The sequence below is a fragment of the Panthera leo genome, chromosome B3, assembly GCF_018350215.1.
Source record: "Panthera leo isolate Ple1 chromosome B3, P.leo_Ple1_pat1.1, whole genome shotgun sequence".
NCBI classification, from domain to species: Eukaryota; Metazoa; Chordata; class Mammalia; order Carnivora; family Felidae; genus Panthera; species Panthera leo.
Window position 1 is genome coordinate 68,986,630 of NC_056684.1, and position 25,618 is coordinate 69,012,247.

The following is a 25,618-nucleotide window of genomic DNA, read 5'->3' on the forward strand; positions in this document are numbered from 1 at the left end:
TGAGGTTCAGAGAGTGGTGGCAGTGCCATCACCGGGGAGCTGGTTAGAACTGCAGAATCTTGCCCCACCCCTGGCCTTTTACCTCAGAAGCTACGACTCAACATGCCCTCCTGGGTGATCTGTATTCACACCCTACTGTAAGAAGCCTTACTCCGGGAGTCCCTTTTCAGATACTTCCTGTTGAATTTCATAGGATTAGAGTCATCATGCTAAGTCACACATGCAGCTAGTAATGAGAGCTGCTTCTGATCTTGGAACTTATGTTGGAATTTTATAAAAATGCTTTTCACCTTTCAAAATTTATTGGTTTTTAACTACTTCAGATGTCAGAAGTAAACTTACTGATGGATTACTGTCTCAGCTATCTAGTGCTGTGCAACAAATCCTCCCGAGACCTTAGTCGTTTAAAATAACAATCACTTTTTAAGATTCTGTGACTTGGCTGGGCACATTTGAGCAATCCCTCTGCTCTGTGTGAAGGCAGCTGTGCCAGCAACCATCTGTCAGCTCAGCTGGGCTGGACTGTCCATGATGGCACACTCTCACACCTGGAGTGTTGTCAAGGGAACAGCTGGAAGGCTGGGCTCAGCTGGGGCAGCTGGACTTCTCTCTCCGTATAGACTCAGAGCATTCCCCCTTCCGTTTGGCCTCTCTGTATGCTCTTTCCGGCAAGGTAGCTGGACTTCTTGCATATGACGGCTTGGGGTTTTCCAAAAAGAGCACAGTAACGGAAGCTGCTAGCCTTTTTAAAGCTTAGGCCTAGAACTGTCACAGTGTCACTTTACTGCCTTCTGGTGGTTACAGAAAGTCACAGGGTCAGCCCAGATTCATTGTTGCACAGGAGATGAGGGGGAGCCACACAAGGGCGTGAATATGAGGAGACATAGTTCACGGGAGCCATCTTCAGACACTACTATAGTTATATGAATCTTTATATATTCATGTGAATCATAGTATTTTTGGCTTTCTAAGTCTGGTTCTGTTGCTACTATACCACATCTTTTTTCTCATTACATTTTGTTTCGTAAGTAGGAAGTCTCCTTGGCCATACACTAAGCCATCTTCTCCTGGGAAGAGTCCCAAACATATATTCCTATCTCTGTGGCCCTCTCTTCGTCCCCAGGAACTGTAGTATCATGTGGGAAGTCTAGCTACCCCGGTGGGGAGACCACTTGCTCTAATCCACGCTAAGGACTCTTTTGTAATGATGAGAGCACACATTCTGGAGGCTGCCTGGGTGGGACTTACAGTTCTGCCACTTAACCTCACCATTCCTATCTCCTCCTCTGTACATATGAGTGTTAATAATAATAGCACAACCCCTAAAAGTAGCTGGGAGTATTAAATGAATTAAAATGTATAGAGGGACCCAGAACACAAACATAGTAACCACTAGAGTGTTAGTGGTTTACCTTAGTTTACCATCCTAGGGCTCAGCTTGTTGGATTCAGTGCAGGTATACCAGTGACCTAGAGAAAACACAAGGTAAACACTAGGGAATAAAGATGTGGAAGTCCTACTTACAAGGATATACAAATCCTTAGAAGACTGAAGGGGGGAATGCTTCGAATTCCAGAGATGAGTACTGCTCTAAAACTTGGTAGTATTATGATTATGATTATGATGATGATGATGATGACTATTCAGAGTCATTTCACAATATAGCAGGTATTAGTCAGAGTAGCTTTATCTTTGCTTTCCCTCCCACATCATCCATTAACTAGCAAGCGATCATCAGTTCCTCACAGGGTGCAATGCCTATTATTAGCCTTTGCCACCTTCCTGTCATTAGTCTTTTCTTTCCGTGGTGTTGTTTTGTTACGTTAAAGATAAAAAGGGCAAAGAGTAACTCTTTACAAATCACTGTCTAAATTTTGTCTTTTTTTTTCCCTTGGAAATAAAGGAATAGCATGGGTATTTATAGATACCGTGAGCTTTGAGAAAGAGTTATTGGAAGAACCCGTTTGGAGACCAAAGCCTGAGGGATGTTGCCAAGTAACCAGTGGCTTTCCAGCTGAATGAGAAGCCTTGGCTCTGTCTGCATTAAGCTTTCCTGGCTACAGGAGCCCTGGCTATTCTGAATTCTCATTTCCCAGGATTTCAGTAGCACCCTCTGACCTCACTAACTCTGTCCCTTATTTGAATTATTGTATGTCCGTTGATGGTTGAAGCAAGTTTCCCCTCCTTCTCTACTTTTTTTTGTGGTAGGCCACCATAGCCATGCCACCATCTCTAGGCTAAACTCAAAGTTCCAAATGTAAGAGAATGGGGAGTGATAATAGGAAACCAATAACTGTGTTCCTCTCAGGAAGAAAACTTCAATAACAGCCCAGTGAATCCTCTCATCCCTGCTAGCAAACCCCCATGTTTCATTAACCAAACGTCAGTGCCATGAGATCAGTATGACCCTAGCCATTGAAGGGGGCTGGAACATTCCATGGTATTCTGTGGCTGAGCAATCCATTCTAGAATAGTTCATTTTCTTTCTAAGTCATGTTTCAACTCCAGCCTAGGAGTCCTAGGGTACCTAACTCATTTGGCCCAGGGACTGGTCTAAATATGGCCTTCTCCCCAGGATGGGTCAAGGAGTCCAGTTTGTATTACTACAAGCTATTTAACCCAAACCTTAAAGGGTGGCCCAAGATGAGGGTGGCTCCAGATTTTTGGAGAAGGAAACATATTAGCCAAAGGAGTGAGAAGAGATTTGACTTTGGACCCACAACTAGGCACCCTGAGAATCCTACTACAAAGAGATTACTGCCCCCAGGCTGCCTGGCTGGCTCAGTTGGTAGAGCATGAGACTCTTGATCTCAGAGTTGTGAGTTTGAGCCCCAGGTTGGGTGTAGAGATTACTAAAAAGAATAAACTTCAAAAATAAGAGATTACTGCCCCCTCAAATGGGAAAGGTTAATTTGCGAGAAATGCTTGGGAGAGGGTGCTTGAATTAGAAAGCCTGCATTGAGTAAGCAGTGTCTTCCCACTCGTAGGTCCCTTTGGTGGTGTTCAAAAGAGAAAAAGAAATTGCCAGGAAGCTGGAGTTCGATGGCCTGTATATCACTGAACAGCCATCTGAAGATGACATCAAGGGGCAGTGGGACCGCTTGGTAATCAACACACCGTAAGTGTCCCTTCACCTCCATCCCAAAAAGGGAAAGGCGTCTGTCCTGTAAACAGAATGGCATGTTCTTAACCAGCCTTGGAGACTGATTAATAGAAGCCTTTTTTTTTTTTTGGTTTCTAGGACGTGTTTTCTCTACCGCCTTCCTAGTAAATAGCCCATTGCCCGTCAAACGCTGGTGTTGTATCCCTATGCATTCAGTGGGGGATTGGAGGCTGTCGGGGAGTGATGAGCATATTTAACTAAGAACAGATGGTCCAGTGCAGTGTTAAGTAGTTTTCATGTTCGAGTCATACAGAATGCTTCCCTGACCCAGAGGTTCTGAGATCATCTGATCTGTTTCCAGAGCACCTATGCTGCACAGCAGTCCTGCCTCGGCACCAGCTCTGAAGTTGTCTCAAAAAAGTAGCCTGGATAGTATTAGAGCTCCTTCCAATGTCGATGGATAGGCAGTTCCTTGGGCAGTTAGAATAGGGCCATCAGGGGGCACCTGGGTGACTCATTTGGTTAAGTGTCTGACTCTAGATTTCAGCTCAGGGCATGATCCCAGGGTCGTGGGATGGAGCCCTATGTCAGGCTCCACACTGAGCATGGAACCTGCCTAGGATTGTCTCTCTCCTTGTGCACCTCTCTCTCTCTCTGTCTCTTAAATAATTAAAAAAAGAGCCATCTGGCTGGGGGTGCTACTACCTGTGTCATTAAGCCTGTCTTGATGGGCATGTATGTGATTAGTACTGTGATGGGAAAGACCATTGATTCTACAGGCAGAGGCGGGTTACCAGGTCAGCTCTGTAACTTAGTTGCCTGTGAAAGGGACAAGGTAATGAAGCCTTTTAGACCCTGATTTCCTCTTCATTAACGGAGCCATGAGAATACCTACGACCTCCTGCAGTCTGGGAGGATCAATGAGTGTATGTCACATGCTTGGTACAATACACCTGGCACGTGGTAGGCATCAAGCTGTTGGTCATTCCCTCTCCCTACCTGTTCAGAAAATGGCTGCCATCATTAGCGAAGGTAACGCCAGTGTGTTCCCAACTGGGAAAATGAGAGTTTGAAGATAAATTAATGTGTTGAAGGAAAAGAGATACGTAAACAGAGGGGACTGTTGAAACCCTTAGCTGTGCCAATTAAAATATGCATGTCTGCAAACAGCAACTCTGACCCTGGGAGAAGAAAATTGCTCCTTATCCAAAGAGGGTCAGGCACACTGAGGGAGGCAGCTCTGTAAAGGCCCAGCTGAGCTTTTTAAAATAGTCTCTAGAAAGGGGAAGAAAAGAAGTGAGCATGCAAATCAAAAGCCTGTCCCCTGCTCCATGTCTGTGCCAGTCAGCTCGAATAAAGAAAAAAAAGGAAAACACGAGGCCTAATTTCTGACCCTTTGTCATCACATCACAGAAATTTTGTATACTCTTAAATAATATGATTCTTTGGTCAGCTTTCTGCAGTTATCAGTAATGCTTGTATATGTGACACAGGTGATGTGGCCTAAAAGTCTCAGTAAAAAGGCAGTTCAGCTTCTATGAATGGATCTAAGGAGATAATAAGACAATTACACTAAAACGTTCCAACAAGGATATTTGTTGATTTTTTTTTTTCATTTGAAGTGGCTTCAGTGCCCATGAGTAGAGAAATGTGTAGATAGCATTTTTAAAAATTTTAGATGGATGAATCTTTGTTTCCACAGTAATGGCACCACAATACACGTAACCTACTTTTTACAGTTAACTATATGTCAGAGAGCAATCTTATTTTTATATTGTTAATGAACTACAAACTTTAAAAAATGGAGCACTGCTGATAGCTTCAAAGTCCGGGATGTTCTCTCTGATCGTATTCTCCCCAACCCCCACTTAACTACTCTCCTGGCTTCAGTGATATTCATTCTTGTGCTTTAGTATATAGTTTACCTCTTAGGTATGTGTCCCTGGAACCATTGTTTCATGTCAACTGATTTTGAACTTTATGTAAAGGGAATTATGCTACATGCATTATACTGTCATTGAAATCTTTCATTCAGGAGTGCATCTGGAGCTTGCCCAGGTTGATGTGTGTAGCCATAGTTTGGTCATTTTCAAAGCTGTAGCATTTTCCATTATATAAGTACCTGTCATGTGTGTATCATGTATTTATACATTTTCCTGACAGTGGATACTTCAACTGTTTCTAGTCTCTGGCTCTTATAAACAGTGGGACAATGAATACTTTTATACCCGATGCTCAAGTAAAAGAGTTTCTCTAGAATGGAAATCAGGAAAGGAATTTCCTGAATAGTAAGGTATGCAAGTGTTTGTCTTGATTAACATTCCAACCAGCACTGTATGAGAGTTCCTGCTTCTCTGCCTTTTTGCTACACTTGTTAAGAAACTCAAATAATTTTGCTAATTCAGTAGGTGTGTAATAGCATCTCACTGTGCATTTTTTTGATTTCTAAAGAGGTTGAGCATCTTGTATTATTTTTTGACCATTCATATATAGAAGTAGCACTTATTTATGCATTTCCCTTCTGAAGGCCCTGTCATCTACCTGACATTTAAAAAATTTTTTTATGTTTATTTGAGAGAGAGAGACAGTATGAGAAGGGGAGGGACAGAGAGAGAGGGAGACACAGAATCCGAAGTAGCCTCCAAGCTGTCAGCACAGAGCCTGACATGGGGCTCAAACTCACGAACCAAACCGCGAGATCATGACCTGAGCTGAAGTCAGATGCTTAACCAACTGAGCCACCCAGGCGCCCCCATCTACCTCAGATTTTAAGTAAAGGATATTATTTAAAAATACGTATATTATCAAGTAAAACTATGTTTTCTACCTTCAAGGAGCTTACATACCTAGTCAGGGGACAAGAATACCCAGACCAAGGTAAGATCATGTCTGTGAAAGGGTCTTGCCTGGAACCTTCAGTCAGCATCTCTGTGGCATCACTTGTGGAATTTTACCCTTAGGACCACATATGACCAGGGCCAAGTTGTATGTTAAGGACCAAATGTGACCAAGGCCAAGTTGTATGTTATCCATTTGGATAAAGGATTTAAGAGAAAGGAGATATTGGTGTGGACAGAGGAAGCCTGGATTGATTTTTATTTGCTTTGGTTATTTTAGGCTCTAAATGTAATACGTGAAAAAAATTAAGTAGAAAAATGTACAAAGAAGAAAATGAAAATAATCACTTGCATGCCTCCAGAGATAAAACCTATTACCAGTTTACTTTGTAACCCCAGCATCTGTTTTTGCTTTTAAGTGGCATTTGGATGTTTGAAACAAAGAAATTGCTTTTGCTTCCCCTTTCCCCCCTCCCTACAGAAAAAAATGTTTAAAGATTGTCAGCTTGTTTGTTGAGGGAGAAGTGGCATTTGCTCACAGTTGTTCTTCTGAGAGGCCCATGAAGAGAGGGATGTCCTCACTTCCTTATCACCAGTTTGGGTGGTCTTTATAAAAAAAGAGACTGTTATGTTCCACAGGCAATAAGAAGGACTCAGATTAAGGAAAACAGAAGTAAGAATGCCTGCACCAAGGGTCAGAGGTTCCTTGGCTGCAATCTAGACTCACAATGAACTCTCCCAGGAAAGATCGATTTCAGGATGGAAAGGAGAAAAGTATCTTAAATGGTTTTTGCCAACCTACCCAAAAGTGACAGTCCTTCCTTAATTTGACCAATGACAATTTGCAGTGGAGCTGGTATGAGTTCCTAGGCTCAGGGCAGAAATTGCCTCTGAGGGGTTAGGGATGGTATGGTAGAGGGGACCACGTCCAAAAGACAAGAGGGGTCTAATTCCCTGAGAAAAGCAGACCCCACAGGAGTTACATGGGAATGGAAAATAGAGTGGATGAGCGCTCTGGTTAAGAAAAACCCCACATACATGAACAAAAGATGATTCCCATACTGGAAACTTCATGAAGTTAGGGACCTTGTCTACACTTTCCACCACTATATCCCTATCAGCTACCCCAGGTACCAACATGAAGTTAGGCACTCAGTGAAGGAAGGTTGAATGCATGTGTTTTCCTATAGGCTTTTGTTTGCAGTTATACTGGGATCAGGAGGCATGGATCTGCTTCTGTCTAGTCTGATGCCACAATTTCTGGCTCTTTACCATACTTTTGAAGGAGAAAATGCAGAGTGGCTCTCCAGTATTCCAGAAGTCAACACAAAGAAGCAAAACCATAAATCTGACCTGTGGGGACTCTGACTTTCAATCAGTCTGAATTCTCGAATGAGCAGGACAAAACCCAAGGAGATCCTAGATCCAGACACAGATTGCAAAGCTTCTTGATGTGCTTGCCTTGATGCTAAGAATCTCCCTTTTTTATTCTGTTTTTCAGATCTTTTCCTAGTAACTACTGGGACAAGTTTGTAAAGAGAAAGGTAGGCCTTGTCAGTTGGGAGTGGGGGGTAGGGATGGGGAGAGTTCCATGACCACCAAAGAAATGTAGGGGTTTTTTTTGTTGTTGTTTTGTTTTTTTAAGTTCTTCATCTACAGGGGCGCCTGGGTGGCTCAGTCAGTTAAGCATCTGACTTCAGCTCAGGTCATGATCTCGCAGTTGACGATTTCGAGCCCGGCATCAGGCTCTGTGTTGACAGCTTGGAGCCTAGAGCCTACTTCAGATTCTCTCTCTCTGTCCCTCCCCTGCTCGCACTCTGTCTCTCTCTCTGTCAAAAATAAAGAAACATTAAAAAAAAATTTTTTAAAGTTCTTCATCTACAAACATGAATAAATTTGATGTTGTTTTTATGATGGTATCTCAAAAAGAGTAAGTCACAGAAGGGTTTTTTATGAGCATATGTAGGTTTTGGCTCCATTGCTATAATCAGCTGCCCTAAACAGCTTAATACAATCACTGCTTTCTGCATACTAGTTTCTTTCTCTGCTCCAAAAAGATACCAGCTTGAAAAAAACGTTTTTCACCTATCTCTGTCACTTCTGTTTTCTCCGGGGGGGGGGGGGGAATGTTATTTTATTTATTTTATTTTTTCCTGTTGCATTTTGAATCATGTCTTTATCAGTCACTTGAAAGAGCCCAGAGTGTAGCAAAGCTCCGAAGACCTCGGGGCCAGAGAAAACACTGATGGTGTTGAGTGGCCCAAACCCACCCTGTTGTCTTCTCTCTTTAGGTGATTAACAAGTATGGTGATCTCTACGGAGCAGAACGCATTGCTGAACTCCTAGGTTTGGACAAAAATGCCCTTGATTTCAGCCCAGTAGAAGAAAGCAAAGCAGAGGCGGCCTCTCTGGTGTCATGGTACAGAGCTTAGGAGTTTAAATCCAAAGTCTGGCCGTAGTGGATCCTTTGATTTTCCAGCCCTCTTCTGCATGCCAGAGGAAGGAACTGCAGAATGTCTGTGTGGTCTCAGGCTCTGGTCTGGCTTAGGAGTTTCTTCTAGGTTCTAACATATTGGGAGAATGCTGCCTTAAAAAATGGAAAGGCCTATCAGCTTTTATGCCTCAAAGAGCTGAAAGAGAAAGACTAATTAAAATTTCAGGATGTATGATTCAACCATTCTTGGTCTCATGGGGAACACATACAGCTTGCAAAACTCAGAGCTGTATTTAGATTATTAAACCTGAGAGGAAAAAAACTGAATTTTTCCCCTTATTAAACACTTAACTGCATTCTGACATTTATAAGTTTTAAAATTACTTGTCCCCCTTTAGGCTGAGTTCCATCGACATGAAGTACCATATCTGGAAGCTGGGAGTTGTTTTTACTGATAACGTGAGTATGGCATCTGGAAAAACGAGATTCTGTGCCACAGGGCCAGGGATGTCATTAGATGCCATCGGGTGACACGCTAGGGGGTGCCAGGAAAGATTCAGTGATTGCTTATGAAAGATGGAGGGCCTTCACCATACCTGGGGAACAGTAGTGTAAGGCAGACAGGCTTTCACTCGCTCTGTTCCCAAAGATGAGAAAAAAAAAAAGGGGGGGGGGTGGTTAATGGGCCCATCATGAGGCCGGAATGCCTGAAAAGTTACTAAATTGCCTCTGTTTCCACAGTCCTTTCTCTACCTTGCCTGGTATACAACCATGTCGATCCTGGGCCACTACAACAACTTCTTCTTTGCTGCCCATCTGCTAGACATTGCAATGGGCTTCAAGACGCTGAGGACTATTCTGTCATCTGTAACTCACAACGGCAAACAGGTATTGGGTTTATCCTGATGCAGAACAGGAGGGGCCTCGATACAGATTGGGGAGGGGAGCCAACAACAGGTAGTATGCTAGTGGACAACTGTGGGTCATAGAGTATGGTACACATTTCTTGGCCAAACACGTGAACTACTAGATTGTTTTTGCAAACTTGTGGCCATCACTTAAGAGCCCTAAGACCTTGGTTTAGAAACCCTGAACATTTAATCAAATGTTCAGGAAAGGGGGGAGGAAAGCAGGTGATGGGCATCTCAGAATCACTTTGGAGACTCTTTTTAGGTTTACCCTTTCCTCCATGAATCTGATACATTCCCTGGGGATTGGTAAGTAGGCTATGTATTTAGAAAACTTCCCAGGAAACTACATGCTTCTGATTATGAAGCAATGACTTCTACATATATATATACACATATATGTCTATATCTATATCTGTCTATAGTCATGGCTATGTCCAGTCTCATCAGTGTCTAGTCTGTCTTCTACAGTGCTGTCAGGGTCATTCCCTTGATTAAAATCCTCTAATGGCTCTTTCTGTCAACAAATTCAAACTCTTTAGCATTTCATTCCTCATTAAGTGCAACTTCCTAAGTGAGGCAGGAGTTCCCTCACGTCTCTAAACCTTTGTGTAGGAGAGGGAGAAAAGAATGAACTTAAAACGTGCCCAGCTTTGTACAGCCATTGGGAAAACCATACGAAAATTCCTCAAAAAATTAGATGAAGAGCTACCCCATGATCCACCAATCCTACTTAGGGGTATGAGATCACTATCTCAAAGAGATGTCTGCATTCCATGTTCATTGAAGCATTATTCATAATAGTCAAGATATGGAAAAAACCGGAGTGTCCATCAATAGACGAAAGGATAAAGAAAATGTGGTATGTATATATAATGGCATATTAATCAGCCATAAAAAAAAAAAGGAAACCATAGCACTCAAGACAACATAGATGGACCCTGATGGCATTAATGCTAAGTCAGATAACCTAGACACAGAAATACAAATACTGTATGATCTCACTTATATGTGGAATCGAAAGAAATTGAACTCCTAGAACCAAAGAGTAGAATGATGGTTGCCAGGGGCTGGAGGAAATGGAAGTGTTGCTCAGAGAGTACAGACTTTCAGTTATAAGACAAATAGATGTGGGGGATCTAATATAAAACATGGTGCTTATAGTTAACTGTCTCATATACTTGAAATTTGCTAAGACAGTAGATCAGAAGTGTTCTTACCACCCTCCCCGCCCCGCCACACACAGATAATAATGGTAACTGTGTGAGGTGACAGATCTGTCAATTAACCTGTGTCATTTTACAATGTGTACACCTATTAAATCATCTTGTGTGCCTTAAAAAAAAAATAGGGATTCCAACCAGAAAAAACTAAAGTCAAATTGACCTTTAATTGTTCTGCAGTGAAAGGTGATAGAAGCAGATCTACAAATACAGAGAACCAGTGGTTTGCCAGAGGGAAGGGAGTTGTGGGTCCAGGCTCCCAGTTATGGGATGAATGAGCCGTGGTCATAAGAGGCTCAGGATAGGGAATGTAGTCAATGGTATTGTCACAGCATTACATGGTGACAGATGGTAGCTACATTTATGTATCCGAGATGTCGAATCACTATGTTGTACACCTGCACCTAGTGTTCCATTGTCAACGATACTCAAAAAATTTTCTGAAAGATAAAAGGTGCTAGGTCATCAAGTATTAGGGTGGTTTGTTTCTTCTAGGTTTCTGGCACTAGCAGCAGTCAATGTTTCTCGATTTAGTTGAAGATAAAAAGAACAGAGAAAAGCTAGAGGTAGAAATTTGCCGCCGCACTCAAACAACTCAAGTTTGGGGAGGTTATGACGGACTGTGATGTAGGTATTTGCTTAGCGTGCTAAATGCTTCCCTATAGGTTCCTGGGAGAAAGGCCATTGTGTATTTTTACGTGTGTGTCTTGGGAAGTTTGATCCTATAAAGGCAGTGTTTCCTAAAGGGTGATCTGTGGAAAACCAGTATTACAATATGCTCTTTTAGAATTCGTTTCTTCCCCTTTACTCAGATATTGAAACTTCAGTTTTTATTGATTCGGCTTAATGGCATTACGCAAAACTGTACCTTAAATGGAAAGGGGAAACAATGAATTTTTTATATGGGCTTGCTGAATAAACTCTGGCAAGATTGTAAAAAACAAACAAAACAACATGCCCAGCTTTGGGTGCCATCAGCCAAGTACTATGACAGGCTCACAACTACCTTGTAAGGTAGACGTTATGTTCACTTGACAGATGAGTGAACTGACGTTTAGAGAGGCTGTCTCACCCAAGACCACACAGCTGCTAAGTGGCAGAACTAGCCCATTTCTTCCTTGGTGCAAAGCCCAGGTTCTTTGTCTGTTTCTAAAACGAATTGCATTCTGTGAGGTCTGCGGTTTGCTAAGTTACTATTTACCATTCAAAGGAGCCTCTGAATATGTTTCTTGTATTCATAAAGACTGTGATCTTCCTAGCTCCGGCTCAGCCTCCAGTCTGTCAAATGGGCCAGATGAGCAGGTCTTGCCTAGTCCTCATTTGTGGTACTTCTTGAAGCCTGGAAATAAGCATGCCCTGTGCCCTTGCAAAGGTTTTAGGCAGATTTGTTGATGATGAGAAATGTCACTTTGCTAAACCATCATAAATAATTCTTATACTAACTTCAAAGCTATCACTTTTCCACTCATGGTTATTTATGAAAACGTGTAATGTAGGGACACCCACCAGTCCAAAGAATGTTTAATTTATTTAAAAAATTTAAGATTTATTCATTTTTTGAGAGACAGAGAGAGAGCCCCAACCTTTAATTTCTTTAGAAGCAGCGTTGGAGTGGAAGCCAGATCGTGAAGCCTCAGCTCCCTGCTCTCTCTGTAAAAAACCTAGGGAACCTCCTCCTAGCACAGTTTCTATTCAGTCCTAACTGCCTTCGTAGATTATTTAGCCCAGTCCCATCCCCAGGTATGTGTCTGCCAGGGCTGCTGTAACAGAACCAGGCCGTGGCCCAAACGATGGAAGGAAACTACGGACGTGTATCTTTTCTCCATTCTGGAGGCTGGGAGTCTAAGATCAAGGTGGGGGTAGACTCGGAGGGCTCTGTCCTCAGTTTACACTTGGCTGGCCTCTTACTTTGTCACTTGCTCTTCCCTCTGTGCCTGCAGCTCCTGCTGTCTCTTTGTGTCCTAACGTCCTCCTCTTGTAAGAACTCCAGTTAGATCAGAGTGGGGCTGATTCTAAATGCCTCATTCTCATTTACCTCTTTACGGGCCTGACCTCCAAATTCAGTCATGTTCTGAGATGCTGGAGGTGATGAATTTAGTCCACAAGCCCTCAGCGTTACTGTCTTCTCCCCATAGCCCGTTTTCTCCACCTGCAGTAGAGCAACCTTCGCTCCTACCCCCTCCTCTGTCCCCTTTCTTGTTTCCTTGGGGTCTCCAAGAACCTCCGAGGGTGGAGAAGACCCACCGCCTTTCTCCTGTCTCTTTCCTGCTCGCAGCTGGTTCTGACTGTGGGTCTCCTGGCTGTGGTGGTTTACCTCTACACCGTGGTGGCCTTCAACTTCTTCCGCAAGTTCTACAACAAAAGTGAAGATGACGATGAGCCTGATATGAAGTGTGACGACATGATGACGGTGAGACCCCCCCCTCCGCAGGCCAGCTGGTCACTGTCCTCCCTGGGTAGGGAGGAACTGGAGAGTCACAGCGACAACAGAGACTAGAGCAGAATCCACATCTCTGAAAGGGAGAAGTGTCCAGGAAAGACAGAGGGATGGAAAGAAACAGGGTTTGGGAGCACTCACCTACACCTAGGTGGAAAGAGCACACTGCAGAGAGGGTCTCTGTCACCTACATTTGTGGTAAAGATGCGAATTACCTGTATCTGAATGTGGACAGACACACATCTAAATTTCTTGGAAGTCAAGCTTTGGTTCTTTGTCTCGGAAATCTAGGGGTGTAGTCCCATGAATCTGGTGCCCAATTTATTTCCGGAAGCCCCAGGGGATTTTTTTTTTCCAGAACAGCTGCTATAGTCTGACAAAATGCGAGTGGCAGGCTGGCGGGGCAGAAGGTTCCTGTCAGGCCAGCCACTAGTGGGCAAGAAGAACACAGCTCCCAGGGAGCTGGCAGAGCGACACTTGCATCTGTAGATGTTCCTAATGATGAGATTTCAGGCAAACACTGTGTGTCAGGGACACGTGACATTGAACTACCCTACCTTGTGATTTAATACAGGTAACATTCTGGCCAAAGACTCACCTTAGGCTTTCTTGGAACAGGTACCCCTATCAGACAGCAATGTAACAGTCACTAGAGCATCACTGTGACCAGCATGCATCTATCTCCATGCTTTTCCCTCTGAACCTCACCCCTCTAGGCAGGACTGATGGTGGGGGGGGCGGCGCCCTGCTCTAGGATCTGGCACGCAGATCCCTGCCCTGGATGACCCATGCAGCACAGGAGCAGAAGTCGCCTTCTCTCAGAAGCTGTAGGAATCCCTGCCCTCCTGGGTGCACAGAGGATGTGGAAGTAGGAGGAGGCCTTTTCCGGAGGCTGCAACTTTAAAGGAGGGAAAATGAGCATCTGGCAAAAGCATGCTCATCAGGGTCCAAAGGTGTTTTAACTTAGACGTTTCCTACATGAATTCTCTTACAGGTGTCAAATAGTTTAAAACTTATTATCTGCTCATTTAAAAAAAATCTTTTAAAGGCTACACGTACCCACAGTCTTTCCACCTTTGGACACCCCACACTGACCAGAGGGTGCAGAGGACAGCAGCTGGCAGCAGAATACTGACATCACTGGAGAGGGCTCTGTCCTGCCTCACGCAGGTGAAGGTTCGGACCATCTTGCTAAAGACAGAGCTCCGTGACTTTTACCTGAATTGCCACTGTTGTTCTTCTCTAGTGTTACCTATTCCACATGTATGTGGGAGTAAGAGCAGGAGGCGGCATTGGCGACGAAATTGAAGACCCTGCTGGTGATCCTTACGAAATGTACCGCATTGTCTTTGACATCACGTTCTTCTTCTTTGTCATTGTCATCTTGCTGGCCATCATTCAAGGTAGGGTTGCCAGTTAAATATGAACAGGGCTTATTAGATCTAGTTCTTTCTTGCTCTGTGTCTGTGACATTTTGTATAGAGGTTTGGACATTTATTTACTTGTTAATTCAGTAAATATTTATTGACTATCTCCTGTATGCAAGGATTTGGCTGTACATAGAGCCAAAGATAGGGGCACTGACATAAGAAACTTGAGAATGCCACGGGAGGACTCCCCCTCCCCCCTATTATCCCCCACTCTGGTTGTTTCCTTCTCCTTCTGCTTCCTAGATCCCTCCTGTGGCTAGTCTTGTCCCATAGCCTCATGGTTCCTGCCCTTATTTTTCTTCCCAGGCATTAGGGTGGGGAAGGAGCAGAGAAAGGAGCTATGAGAGAGTGACGTGTTTGTTTTGTTTTGTTTTTTTATCTTTTGCGGGGAGGGGTACTGCTATTGTAGTCAACAACTTGTCAGGAATTAGAGGAAGATGATGAATTTAGTTGGAGTCACACCAAGTTGAGGTACCTATAAACATGCGGGTGTTGAGGGCTAATAAGCGGGTAACTGTAGTAAGTCTTTCAAGAGACCTGTCAGGAATGGAATAGGATAGAAATAATGAATAATAAGCACACATAAAATAAACACGAATGCAACAGTACAAATGGGATACATCAGTGCTGGTGGTGGTGATCAAAGATGTGAATGGAGAGGAGATGCTCCGGAAGCAAAAGCAAAGAACCTGAAGAGGAATCCTGATTTACATCACTCCCTAAGGGGCTAGAGAAGAGGAAGAGCCCACAGGACTGGAAACGGAATGGCCAAGCAACATAGAACAGGGAAGGACTAGGGGAGAGCCAAGTGGGTCACGAAGTCTGTGGTTAGCATCCAATACTGCAGCAAGGTGGAGGAAGAGGAACAATGAGAAATGGTTAGCCTGGATGCAACACTTGAAAACCCAACTATTTTTTCTGATTTTGCTTTAATCAGCCTTGATAATTCACTTTTTGTCAAAACACTGTGGCCTCAACAATTGAACCACTGCCCTGAGCCACTAAACAGAGTATTCTAAACACTTTATCTGTCTTTGTATTTAAAATGCCAGGTCTTATTATTGATGCTTTTGGAGAGCTAAGAGACCAGCAGGAACAGGTGCGAGAAGATATGGAGGTAATGTTCGACTAGTTCCAACTCTATTTTTGTAGCTTATAGTAAAACATTAAAAAAAAAAAAAAACAACACCTTTATTTTTGAGAGAGCGCAAGAGGGGGAGGGGCAGAAAGAGGGGACAGAGGATCCGAAGTGGGCTCTGAGCTGACAGCAGTGAGCCCAATGTGGGGCTTGAACTCGCGAACCACAAGATCATGACCTGAGCCGAAGCCTGACCCTCAACCGAGCCACCCAGGTGCCCCGTAAAGGGACTTTTTAAATAATAGGGTCTGCTATTACCAAGGGCCAGACAAATTTTAGGCAAATTACCAATAAAGTTTTGTTTGCCTTCCCTGCCCTGTTCCCTCCCTGCACCTGTCTGCCAGCTCTGGGCATTTCTTCTGTGCCACCCTCTCTCCTCTGCACCGTACCCTATCCATCCCCAGCCTGCCCCCCTGGTGCCTTCACCACGTCCCCCGCTTGGGCAGGAGCAAGGTATGGGACCCTGTGAAGTAGACGACTAATAGCCCGACACATTAAGGAGAGAAGTATCCTTCATTGGCTATCAGTTCAGTCAGAGATCATCACCCCTTTCTTTCCTCCCACCTGTAATGTCATGTTTGCTAATGCCTTCACTGCTTCTCTTATTCTTCTTAGACTAAATGTTTCATCTGCGGGATTGGCAATGACTACTTTGACACGACCCCTCATGGTTTTGAAACACACACCTTACAGGAGCACAACTTAGCCAACTATTTGTGAGTACCCTTGATCAACGGAGGGGCCAGTGGCCGGGGGAAGGAGTGGCAGATTAAAATAAACAGTTGTGTCCTCAGTGTCCCCTCTGTGGGTGCCATTTCTGCCTATTCCTCTGAAAAAGGAGAGGTGATTAGGAAAAAACTTCAAGGAGCCCCCAAGAGCCTGCACCTTTGTCTCTATTCTCTGCCTCTCCCGGGTGTTGACAGATGGGGGCTGTGGGCCGTTCCTACTGATAGCCACGGTCAGCCCCTCCACCCAGGATCAGACCCCATACATCGCTACAGCCATTTCTCTTTCTCTACTGGACTTTTCCTATCACCATACATGCATTCTCTTTGAAAATCCTAAACAAAGCAAAAAGGCTACAGCCCTACTTTTACTTCCAGCTATTATTGCCCTGCTTCTTTCTTTCCTTTCCAGCAAAACTTAAAATGTCTGTGTTTACCGCCTCCGTTTTTTTCTCTTCCCATTCTCCGGTGATCCCATTCTGGTCAGGCCTTCCTCCCCACCACGCCACAGGGGCCTCCATCAGGGCGGTTGGCGCCCTGCGTGTTGCTGGATTCCATGGTCAGTTTGCAGGCCTCACCCTGCCCGTCCTCTCCTTGAACATATGAGCTCTGCAAGCATGGGATAGTTGTGGGTGTGGGTGTCCCAGCACCTAGAGCTTGGCCCCCTGGAAGCTCCAGTAAGTATGTACTTGTTCTGAGGCAGAGCATTCACTCAAGAACAAGTTATTCAGAGCCTGTTGTGTGCCATGCACTGTGTACGAATCCTGTACCTTAGAGAATATAGAGTACCTGACGATACAGCTTCTCTCCGTGATCATTTTCAAGAAAAGAAAAAAAGCGGCTCCCTGGCTTAGCTCTTCCCCCTGAGTCAACATTTTATTGTTGCGGAAAAACTAACCTCTCTTTAGGATGGAACAGCCCTAGCCTTTGGGAAAGGTGTTATTGTTAAAGAGAAGTAGCAAAGACATATTTTTTTCCCCTAGAATGTGAGTTCAAGACGAAAACACAAATTAAAAAAAATCCTAACGAGAACAAAAACTAAAAAAACTTTAGCATACCCTTCAAGTCGTGAGTATTCATGATTGTTCATTCTCAGTAAGAGTTTTCGTCTCAATGGAGGTGACTGGGATGGATGTCCTTCTATAAAAGGGGAGCATTTGTGAGGACTCGTGAATAGAGGAATGTCAAATGGTGCTATGCGGCCCGCTTGTACGTCTTCCCAGAGCACTATGTATTGTAACAATGTCCCTTCTGGCTCTGTGCAGCTCTAGCAGCAAGCTTGAGAGAACCCCCTTATTCATGTTTGAAACTCCCCCTAGAAACAGTGCTTTGTCAAATAAGTGTGCGAGGAAAGGAGTAATGTCCTACATGCCCGGGTATCAGACCTCATAAAGCTACTGGCCATACCTTCTTCTTAGTCTGATCAAGGAAAAGGGAGAAAGGAACCAAATCTGTTCATAGCTTCTGAAGCTATAACCCTAAGGACACCCCCAAGGATGTGAAATCTGGGGCCCGGGTCCTCCCCGCCTCCAGCCTCACAGTCCTATACTCAGAGGGCAAGAGACTGGCTCGTTTGGAAGTGGTCTCTGAGATCATGCACTGTGAGCTGAATGATCAGCCCCCGCCTCCATGGATCCTTGTGTGTTCCAGAAAAACAGACCCAAACCTCAGACCCATCACAGTTAGAACACGTGAGACTACGTGGACTTTTCTCGGGTATCCATAATACAAACAAAACTATTTCTGGAAGAGTTGCAGCAACTTAAGGAGGTTAAATACTTTCCACCTTTTCCATGACCTATCCTTACACACACACACACGTCATTTCAGTTCTACGTTCACCTATTAAGAGCGTTTTAGTCACCATTTGGTTGGTTAGGGCTTTTTAAGAAGAGGGCCAAAATGCTTCCTCATAAGTTGTCTTAGCTCAAGGTTTAGGGACAAAAGAATTTCTCCTCACAAAGAGTAACCAAACTAATGTCTTTTTCTCACTTATACCTTTTTTCTCTTGTTCCAGGTTCTTCCTGATGTATCTGATTAACAAAGATGAAACAGAACACACGGGTCAGGTGAGAAATAAAATATCTTAAGAATCATAGCCCTGCAGTCTAGAGTTTTCTGCACTTAGAATTAGATTGACTAAATATATTACGTTGGATTAGAAAACATGTGACAAAACATCACTCTTCCCCCGCTACCTGAACTCATAGCCAGTGAGGAAAATGGTCTGAAAGTCTTGTCACAGAAGTGTTAGCAATGCTTGTCTCTCTGGCTGGTGGGTTATGAGTGTTGTTTCTTTTTTGTTTGGCTATGTTTTCTGACTTTTGGTCATGATTCAAATTGCTTTTGTAATAACAAAAAGAAAATGGCATGAGCTTAAAACAAAAGAAATAATAAAATATTTTTTTGATTTAAAAAAAAAAAATCATAGCCCTGCATTGAGTTTCCTTTTCAGAAGCCTTGAGACTCACCAGAGCATCGAATGTCTGAAGTAGACCGATGATTCCCTTAGCGTCTCACATGTGTTCTTCCTCTGTGTTATTCCGCCATCTCTTTGTGACCTGAGAAACCCCACATCCTAAGGCAACTCCCATCTATTCCTCAAGACTTTCTGGTTATCCTTCCCAGCTAACACTGACATTTTCTAAACCCTTATGGTTACTGCTTCAGAGTAGAATAGCTGGAGGTGGGGAGAACATTACAGAGAAAAAGACAAGGAGAAGCTGAGTGGGCGGCTTAACAAAGAGAGTAAAATGGTGTGAGAGACAGCCTGAGAAAGATAACCACCTCATGTGTGGGTGACGCAGGGAATGTGGAGGTGTGGATAGTATGAGTGAAAGTATGTGTCAAAAGGGATTCTGTGACTAGGATAAAGAAATGCAAAGATAGAGAACAAGGGAAGAGAAGGTAGGTTATCAAGTATTCCAACATCATCAGGGTTGTAGGAAAACTTCACAGCTCACACACTTGTGAGGCACTTGGTTCTGGATCTGCCTTCAGTGCCCCAGGTGTCTGCCCGAGCTAGCACTCACTGTCCCCTCATTGTGCATTATTCTGCCTACTACCAAGTACCAGTGGCATAGAATGAGCTTATTTCTAGATCTTTAAGCAATTTACTGGCAATCATTGCATGGTGTTCAGTGTTGTGAGTTTTGCGGGGGAAGGAAGGAGGAGTCGGGTAGGGAATGACGTTTTGCTCTCAAAATAGTCTAGGCTGGGAACAGAGCAAGGAAGAAGGTTCTAGTTGGGCCTCATATAAATGAAACCCCCTCACCATTCCCAAAGGGATACCTACAGAGTAAAAACAATGCAGGTTTTAGCTTACTGTGGTTTCAAAAGAAGTACCCTTTGTTCCCATTGTTTCAGGAATCTTATGTCTGGAAGATGTACCAAGAAAGGTGTTGGGATTTCTTCCCAGCTGGTGACTGCTTTCGGAAACAATATGAAGATCAGCTTGGATAAATCAGAAAGAAACTCCACAGTTCTGGACAACTTCCAGTGGAATAAATCCTTTTACAGTTCTGCAAAATAATTGAAATGTGACATATTCTAAATGCCTCCCTTATGAGAAAGTGTTTGTTAAAAATATGTGAGATCGTGGAATTGATTTGGCTTTTTGTGCCTAATGGACATAGCCCTGTGGGAGACAACCTCTCAAAATGTGAAAAGAGGGCAAAGAAGCCAGGAAACTATAATTGAATACCTTCAAGTTTTTCAGTTGTAATGGAACTGGTTTGTCACAATGGCAGTCACTGAGGAAAGGACTAGAAATATGAAGTCTTCAACAGACTGTACCTGAAATTTTACGCACTTGAATGTCACATGACAGTATCCACTAGTGACTCATGATCTGAACTACAAAAATCATTTTAACTGCAAATTTCTCCCATGGTACTTGCTAGTGAATGTATTCAGAATCAGCTTGAAAAGCTTTAAGCAGTTACAGAAATAGAAAAAAAAAAAAAACACACTTTGTCGACACTGAAATATCGATTAAGTGCCTTAAAAAATCTCTTTAGATATAGCTATGCAAATTTTTTATGTTTATGTCCCAGATGGACATAGTTCCATTAATTAGTTGTGATCTTCTGTCTTTATGAAACTGCACTTGAAGGTTATTCATATAATTTTTTTTTTCCAGTAACAGCTTGTCAACTGCTGTTATTAGAAGTACTGTACTGAAAATCCAGAAAAAGTTCAATCTTATGCCAAATTGAGTACTGCTTTCTGGTCCCCTTGTAAGTAGTGGAGCTGCTGTGTTTAGGTGAATCTCCTTAAATCAAAGGAAGTGCCCACTGCAATAAAGTAATACACCCCACTCTCTGGTGTTGGCGTCTTGCGTTGCACCTCTTGCGGCTGACTCCGCAGCCGCACTGGGACAGCTGGGAAGAGGGACACGACACAAATGGCCTAAAACCCCACCCAGGAAAGAAAGGAAGTCCACACACCAGCGTTCATTTATTTGGGCCAAATGCATGCCTTGTTGCTTGTGTCTATCAGCAGCACCTGTTCTGCCATAAACATTGAAAGGAAGGAGGCTGGAAACAAGAGCCCTAACATCCCCTGCCCTTAAGGGATCTACTAGATCACTAAGCCAGAGAACAAATGCAAGGAGCCTCTTAAAGGTATAGTCTCATGTTGTGGAACACAGAGGTAGGCTGTACCGCGGCAAGCGTTGACGGCGTGGGGCATGCTTGTAAACCAGCTGTTCTGGAAGGACAGCCTTGGGCCCGCCCTTGCTGACAAGGCCACCAAAATTTGCTTCAGGCACTTTTTTTCATTTTTCTTTCTATACGTTAGGAAATCATGCTGTCCAACCAGTCTTCAAGCTCTTCCTCGGTAACAGTTTTTGATGTACTTGCTTGCTCCGGTTCCACGTTCTTTTCTTCCACCACAGAGGGCTCTGCAGGAGCTGGGGAAATAAAAGCAGTGTTAACAACTGCACGTTGGTCCCCAGAGTGAGGGTTAAGGCTGCCTTGGGGCTTGTTCCATGACAGAAGTCAGCCCTACCTGTTTGCTTACAACAAGGGGAAATGTTCTGTTATTCAATCAGTTACAGTAATATCCTCACAATAAATGGTGTAGAGATTTGCCCCTCTAGTTATTCTGAAGTTGCCTTTTACCGTTCACTAGTTTCTTAAAAAAGACCAACAGCTCAGTTTTCTTTTGACTATTGTAGCACTCCTGGAAAGTCTTCAAAGGTTCTCAAAGGCAGTGTGTGGATGCAGCAGTCACCCTCGGCCTCTCCCTATCAGACGGGCCACTGTCTTGCAGAGCGCACACAAGGGAGGGAGTGCTCTTTTGTAAAAAATAAGATCGAAATAGCAAGCAAGAAGTCTGGAGAGTTGGTTAACTGGCCTGTTCAGATAGTCGATTAAAAGGCCTGCTGATGCACAGCTGAGGACCAGAAGCTTAATGCCTTTTTATAGCGCGAGTTCAATCTGCAGCCTCGGGTTTAATATTGCAGTCAGGCAGGTAGCAGCTTTGGAAGCCGGGTGTATCGAGTGAGAGGAAGGGTGTCAGAAAGGTCAGCTCAGGGGGAAGTGGGGATATGAGCACAGAAATAGATGTCCACGGACCACAGCAGATCGATGTCAGACGCTGATGGAGATGTGTATGGATGGGACGCAGGTGGGGCTGTTTGCAGAAAAACAGGAAGAGGGATAGGGAATCAAATGGAAGCCATACCTTTTTCTTCTGGGGCCACCTCCCCATCTTTCTCAGATCCTCGGTCCTGAGATGTCTGGTCTGGTAAGATGTTCTCTCCCTCTTTTATAGGTGCATCTAAACTCAGCAGCAGATCTAACTCTTCCTCCAAGGGGCCTGCTGCTGACTGCAGTGGGCCAGTGGGTTCCCGGGAACCCTTTGTGGGACCTGGGCTATCTTTACCCAGGTACATGGGGCAGCCAGCAGCAACAGACTTCAGCTCAGCAGACCCCCTTCCTCCAGGCCCCAAGGGCCCTTTTAACTGCATCCCTCGTCCCTTGCCTTCATCATTTCTCTTTGGTTTCACCTGAGGAAGCTCTAAAGGAAGGGTGGTCTGAAAGAGAAGCATAAAGAGTTAAAAAAATCTTGAGTCCTGCCACATTTGCTTAAGCAGAAACAAAAACAAAGGAAGCCAAACTTTGGGCAATGGCTAATTCTATCCAGACAGCAAGTCCACAAAGGGTCTCGAATTCAGGCCCTGCCCCAGCACCCTTCCTTACTGATGGGGGCTAAAACATGGGAGACCTCACTGAAACACAACAGGGCTGGGCCTCCCCCTCTGCCCCACCTCCACTGTGTGCTAACTCAGAGTTGAAATCAAAAGGGCCATGTCTTTCTATAACTGCCCTGAGAGCTGGCAGCACCACAGGTCTATATGAATGTATGTATACTTCCATCTGTGAGGACATAAACATCTGTAAAAGGCACCGAGAAGCAATCAGCCAATCAATGTGTGAATAAGAAAGGTGAAGGGACAAGCTCCCCAAGATAAGAGGGACGCTTGCTAACATTTGAGTAAAAAATGCCAGACAGGAAAGAAAACATACTCGATTACATTCGTAAAAAGTACAAAAATGGGCAAAACTAATCTTTAGTATTAGGAATCAGGATAGTAGTTTTTAGGGCAGTAGTGACTCGAGGGAGGGGTGGCTTCTGGGGTGCTGGCAATATTCTGATTCTTGCTCTGGATGCAGATTCCATGGTTATACATACTTATGCGTGCACCTTTCTGTAATGACTTAACAAAAGTTAACTCTTCAGGGGACTGTAATGTGGAGCGAAGACTGAGAAGCTCCGTTCTGGTGGGGAGGCGGGGAGGTATGGGGTGACCAGCATGGCAGCAGGGTGGGTAGATGGAGAATGAGGTTCAACTACTGTTGGCAAACCTGTCCCTGCATTTAAGCATCCTGAGCAGATCCAGCTTGCTAATGACCCCTCAGGGCTTTCAGAGCACTATGGCTTGACACATAAATATTCATCATTCTCAGTGTGCAAGATAAAGCTGGGATGTGGTCTTTCATTATAATCCTGGAGTCCTTGAATTTGTTCTGGATTGGGTGTCTGGTGTTGCTTTTTAAACTCTCCCAGTAATTCAAATGTGCACACACAGTTTGCTCTACATCACTGGGTGGGGTGGGGTGAGATTTAAAACTAGGACCCGGGTTTTCAAAGTTCCTGTGATTGTTTCATACCTTTCTTCTAAGGCCTCCACTGATACGACACCCTCACTTTCAAATGCTCACAGCGCTTCCTGTTTCTCCCTAAGTCCTGAGGCCCCATCACCTTCATCTCAGTGCTACCCTGATGTGTAGTGCTAACAACCATTTCTCATTCTGGGGGACCCAACGATGCATGGCGGGACTTGGAACATCTCTGGACACCCAGCAGAGACAGCAGTGGTTTCCCAATCCATAAGAAAACCCCAAACACTTCTAAAGCTCCATGGCGATTCCCCCTTAGAGGCAAATGCCGTCCTCTCTACTTCTCTGCCCTGCCCTTAACTGTCCTCCAGCCCTGAATTCAACCCGCGTGGGTAACCAATTTGTGCATCTGCTCCAGCGTAGCATCACATTCAGGTGCAGAATGAAGCTGATCATTTTAGTTGCCGCGATTCTATTCACAATTAGGACTGCTCAGGGTTTCGCTTTTTAAAAAATTCAGTGGAGCCACAATTAACATTTTCAAGTTCCTCTAGTATCATCCACTGGGCCTCCTCGTCTCAGTTCATTATTCAACTGCTGTCTTACGCTGGTGTCTCCTACATTTATGTTTTGAGCCCTTAATTCTGCACCATCAATTTCTCTATCCAACTACTGTTTGCACTTTGCTATCTCAGAGGCACAAACCCGTAATGTCCCAACCTCGCCTTTCCTGATGCTGCCCCACCGTCTAGGTGCACAAGCTGCAGAGCCTAGAACAATTCTTCGCTTGCTCTCCATTTCCAGTACTTGACCAAGTCCTGCCAGTTTTACCCACAGGTGCTCAAAAGTAAAGTCAAGCTCTCTGTCACCTCCACCATCATCACCCTAGCCCCAGCAACACGATCACACAGGGATCCCATGGGACCCGTGCAGCGGCCTCCTGTTTTGCTTCCCCTCCTCCACTCTCCTCCACCACGTGCCCGCACACACACATTTACCAGACACTTCTGCCTATTCCCCTAGTCCACTCTCCACTATCCTGCAGCCAGAATGGCCCTTGCTATTATCATTATGAGCAGTATTGCCAAGGTAGATCCGGTTGGGTCACTCTTCTTTAAATTCCAACTCAGACGTTGTTCTACTTTGGATCTCAGCTAATCAGACACTCCTGCAGGAAAGGCATTCTTAAGCACACCAAAGTAGATCGGGTTCGTTATTACGTATGCTCACAGCACACTAGGCTTCTCCTTCGTAGGACTTAACGCAATTGGGTCACTTGCTTGATACTCCAATTTCCCAACAGATTAAGCTCCAAAGAGCAGGAACGATGTCTGTCTGATCACCCCTTAGTGCTAACAAAGAGTCTGGCACATAAGTTTGTGAGTAAAATACCAGCTAGACTTTATCTTTTTACATTTCATTCAGTTCCATTACCTTTGATCCTTCAAAATGTTTCAAATGTAAAATGTTAAAAAAAAAAAAAAAGAAAGAAAGAAAAGAAAAAAAAACTCTAAAAATTACTTAATTCTCCCTTAAAACTTTTCAAAATGCTACCTTGATACAAAACCCTCAGATTTACGAAAGGAAAAGCTCACTGAGAGACATTCTGCAGAGGGATATTTTTCACTCGTTTTTTCTTCTGCTGCCCTAACCCACACTGGCTGGAAGACGCTATCGGGGTTTTTACCTGGACCAATTCAGCAGCGACATTGAGTCGGAGCGAAAGAGGCAGTTCTTGAAGGGCACGAACCAATGACTCACAGTCCACATAAAATGCCGAATTCTATCAACAAACAAAAAATTACAGATATATCAGGTGATGATTACAAATGACCTTTTAGAAAAAGGCAGAAGATGATAGAAATAAACCATCATTATAACCCCAAGTTATATCCTATTATTAGTTCCATTTGACAGATGAGAACACAAGAGAAGGAAACAAGTCAGCCCAAGTCCTAGAACGAAGATACACCCACCTTCAGGCGTGTCTCTCCAAGGTCTGTGCTCTTACCCACATGCTAAACTTCCCCCCAGAAGAAAATGAACATCAAACTGCTGGTACTAACTGGCCCAGGACAACCCCTGAAGCCCCCTCCTCTGGGAACACTGCACCCCAATGACATCCTGACTCTCAGCACGGCCGGTCTTTCAGCTCTCCTCCCTTGACAGGACCCCCCAGAATCACACTCCTCCGCCGAGACGCAGCCACCGATCTCTTTCCCCGGGTGCTGCTCTCCATCCCTGCCAGCCCAAAGT

General features: G+C 44.2%; 2 protein-coding genes across 2 annotated transcripts in view; one reads left to right on the top strand and one right to left on the bottom strand.

Annotated features, from left to right (window-relative positions):
- Positions 1-20,547, top strand: part of RYR3 (ryanodine receptor 3) — a 526,048-nt gene extending 505,501 nt beyond the window's left edge. The window contains exons 93-103 of the mRNA XM_042942518.1: positions 2,988-3,118; positions 7,442-7,484; positions 8,232-8,359; positions 8,773-8,833; positions 9,116-9,262; positions 12,781-12,915; positions 14,189-14,345; positions 15,425-15,489; positions 16,126-16,226; positions 18,253-18,304; positions 19,602-20,547. Of these exons, the coding sequence (XP_042798452.1) occupies positions 2,988-3,118; positions 7,442-7,484; positions 8,232-8,359; positions 8,773-8,833; positions 9,116-9,262; positions 12,781-12,915; positions 14,189-14,345; positions 15,425-15,489; positions 16,126-16,226; positions 18,253-18,304; positions 19,602-19,697 (1,116 nt within the window). The 3' untranslated portion in view covers positions 19,698-20,547. The remainder of the gene's footprint in view (positions 1-2,987; positions 3,119-7,441; positions 7,485-8,231; positions 8,360-8,772; positions 8,834-9,115; positions 9,263-12,780; positions 12,916-14,188; positions 14,346-15,424; positions 15,490-16,125; positions 16,227-18,252; positions 18,305-19,601) is intronic.
- A 133-nt stretch (positions 20,548-20,680) lies between these two features.
- The window catches only part of AVEN (apoptosis and caspase activation inhibitor), a 197,796-nt gene continuing 192,858 nt past the window's right edge, over positions 20,681-25,618 (bottom strand). The window contains exons 5-7 of the mRNA XM_042943129.1: positions 25,050-25,145; positions 21,924-22,275; positions 20,681-21,147 (exon numbers count right to left, since the gene is read on the bottom strand). Coding sequence (XP_042799063.1) covers positions 21,032-21,147; positions 21,924-22,275; positions 25,050-25,145 — 564 coding nt within the window. The 3' untranslated portion in view covers positions 20,681-21,031. The remainder of the gene's footprint in view (positions 21,148-21,923; positions 22,276-25,049; positions 25,146-25,618) is intronic.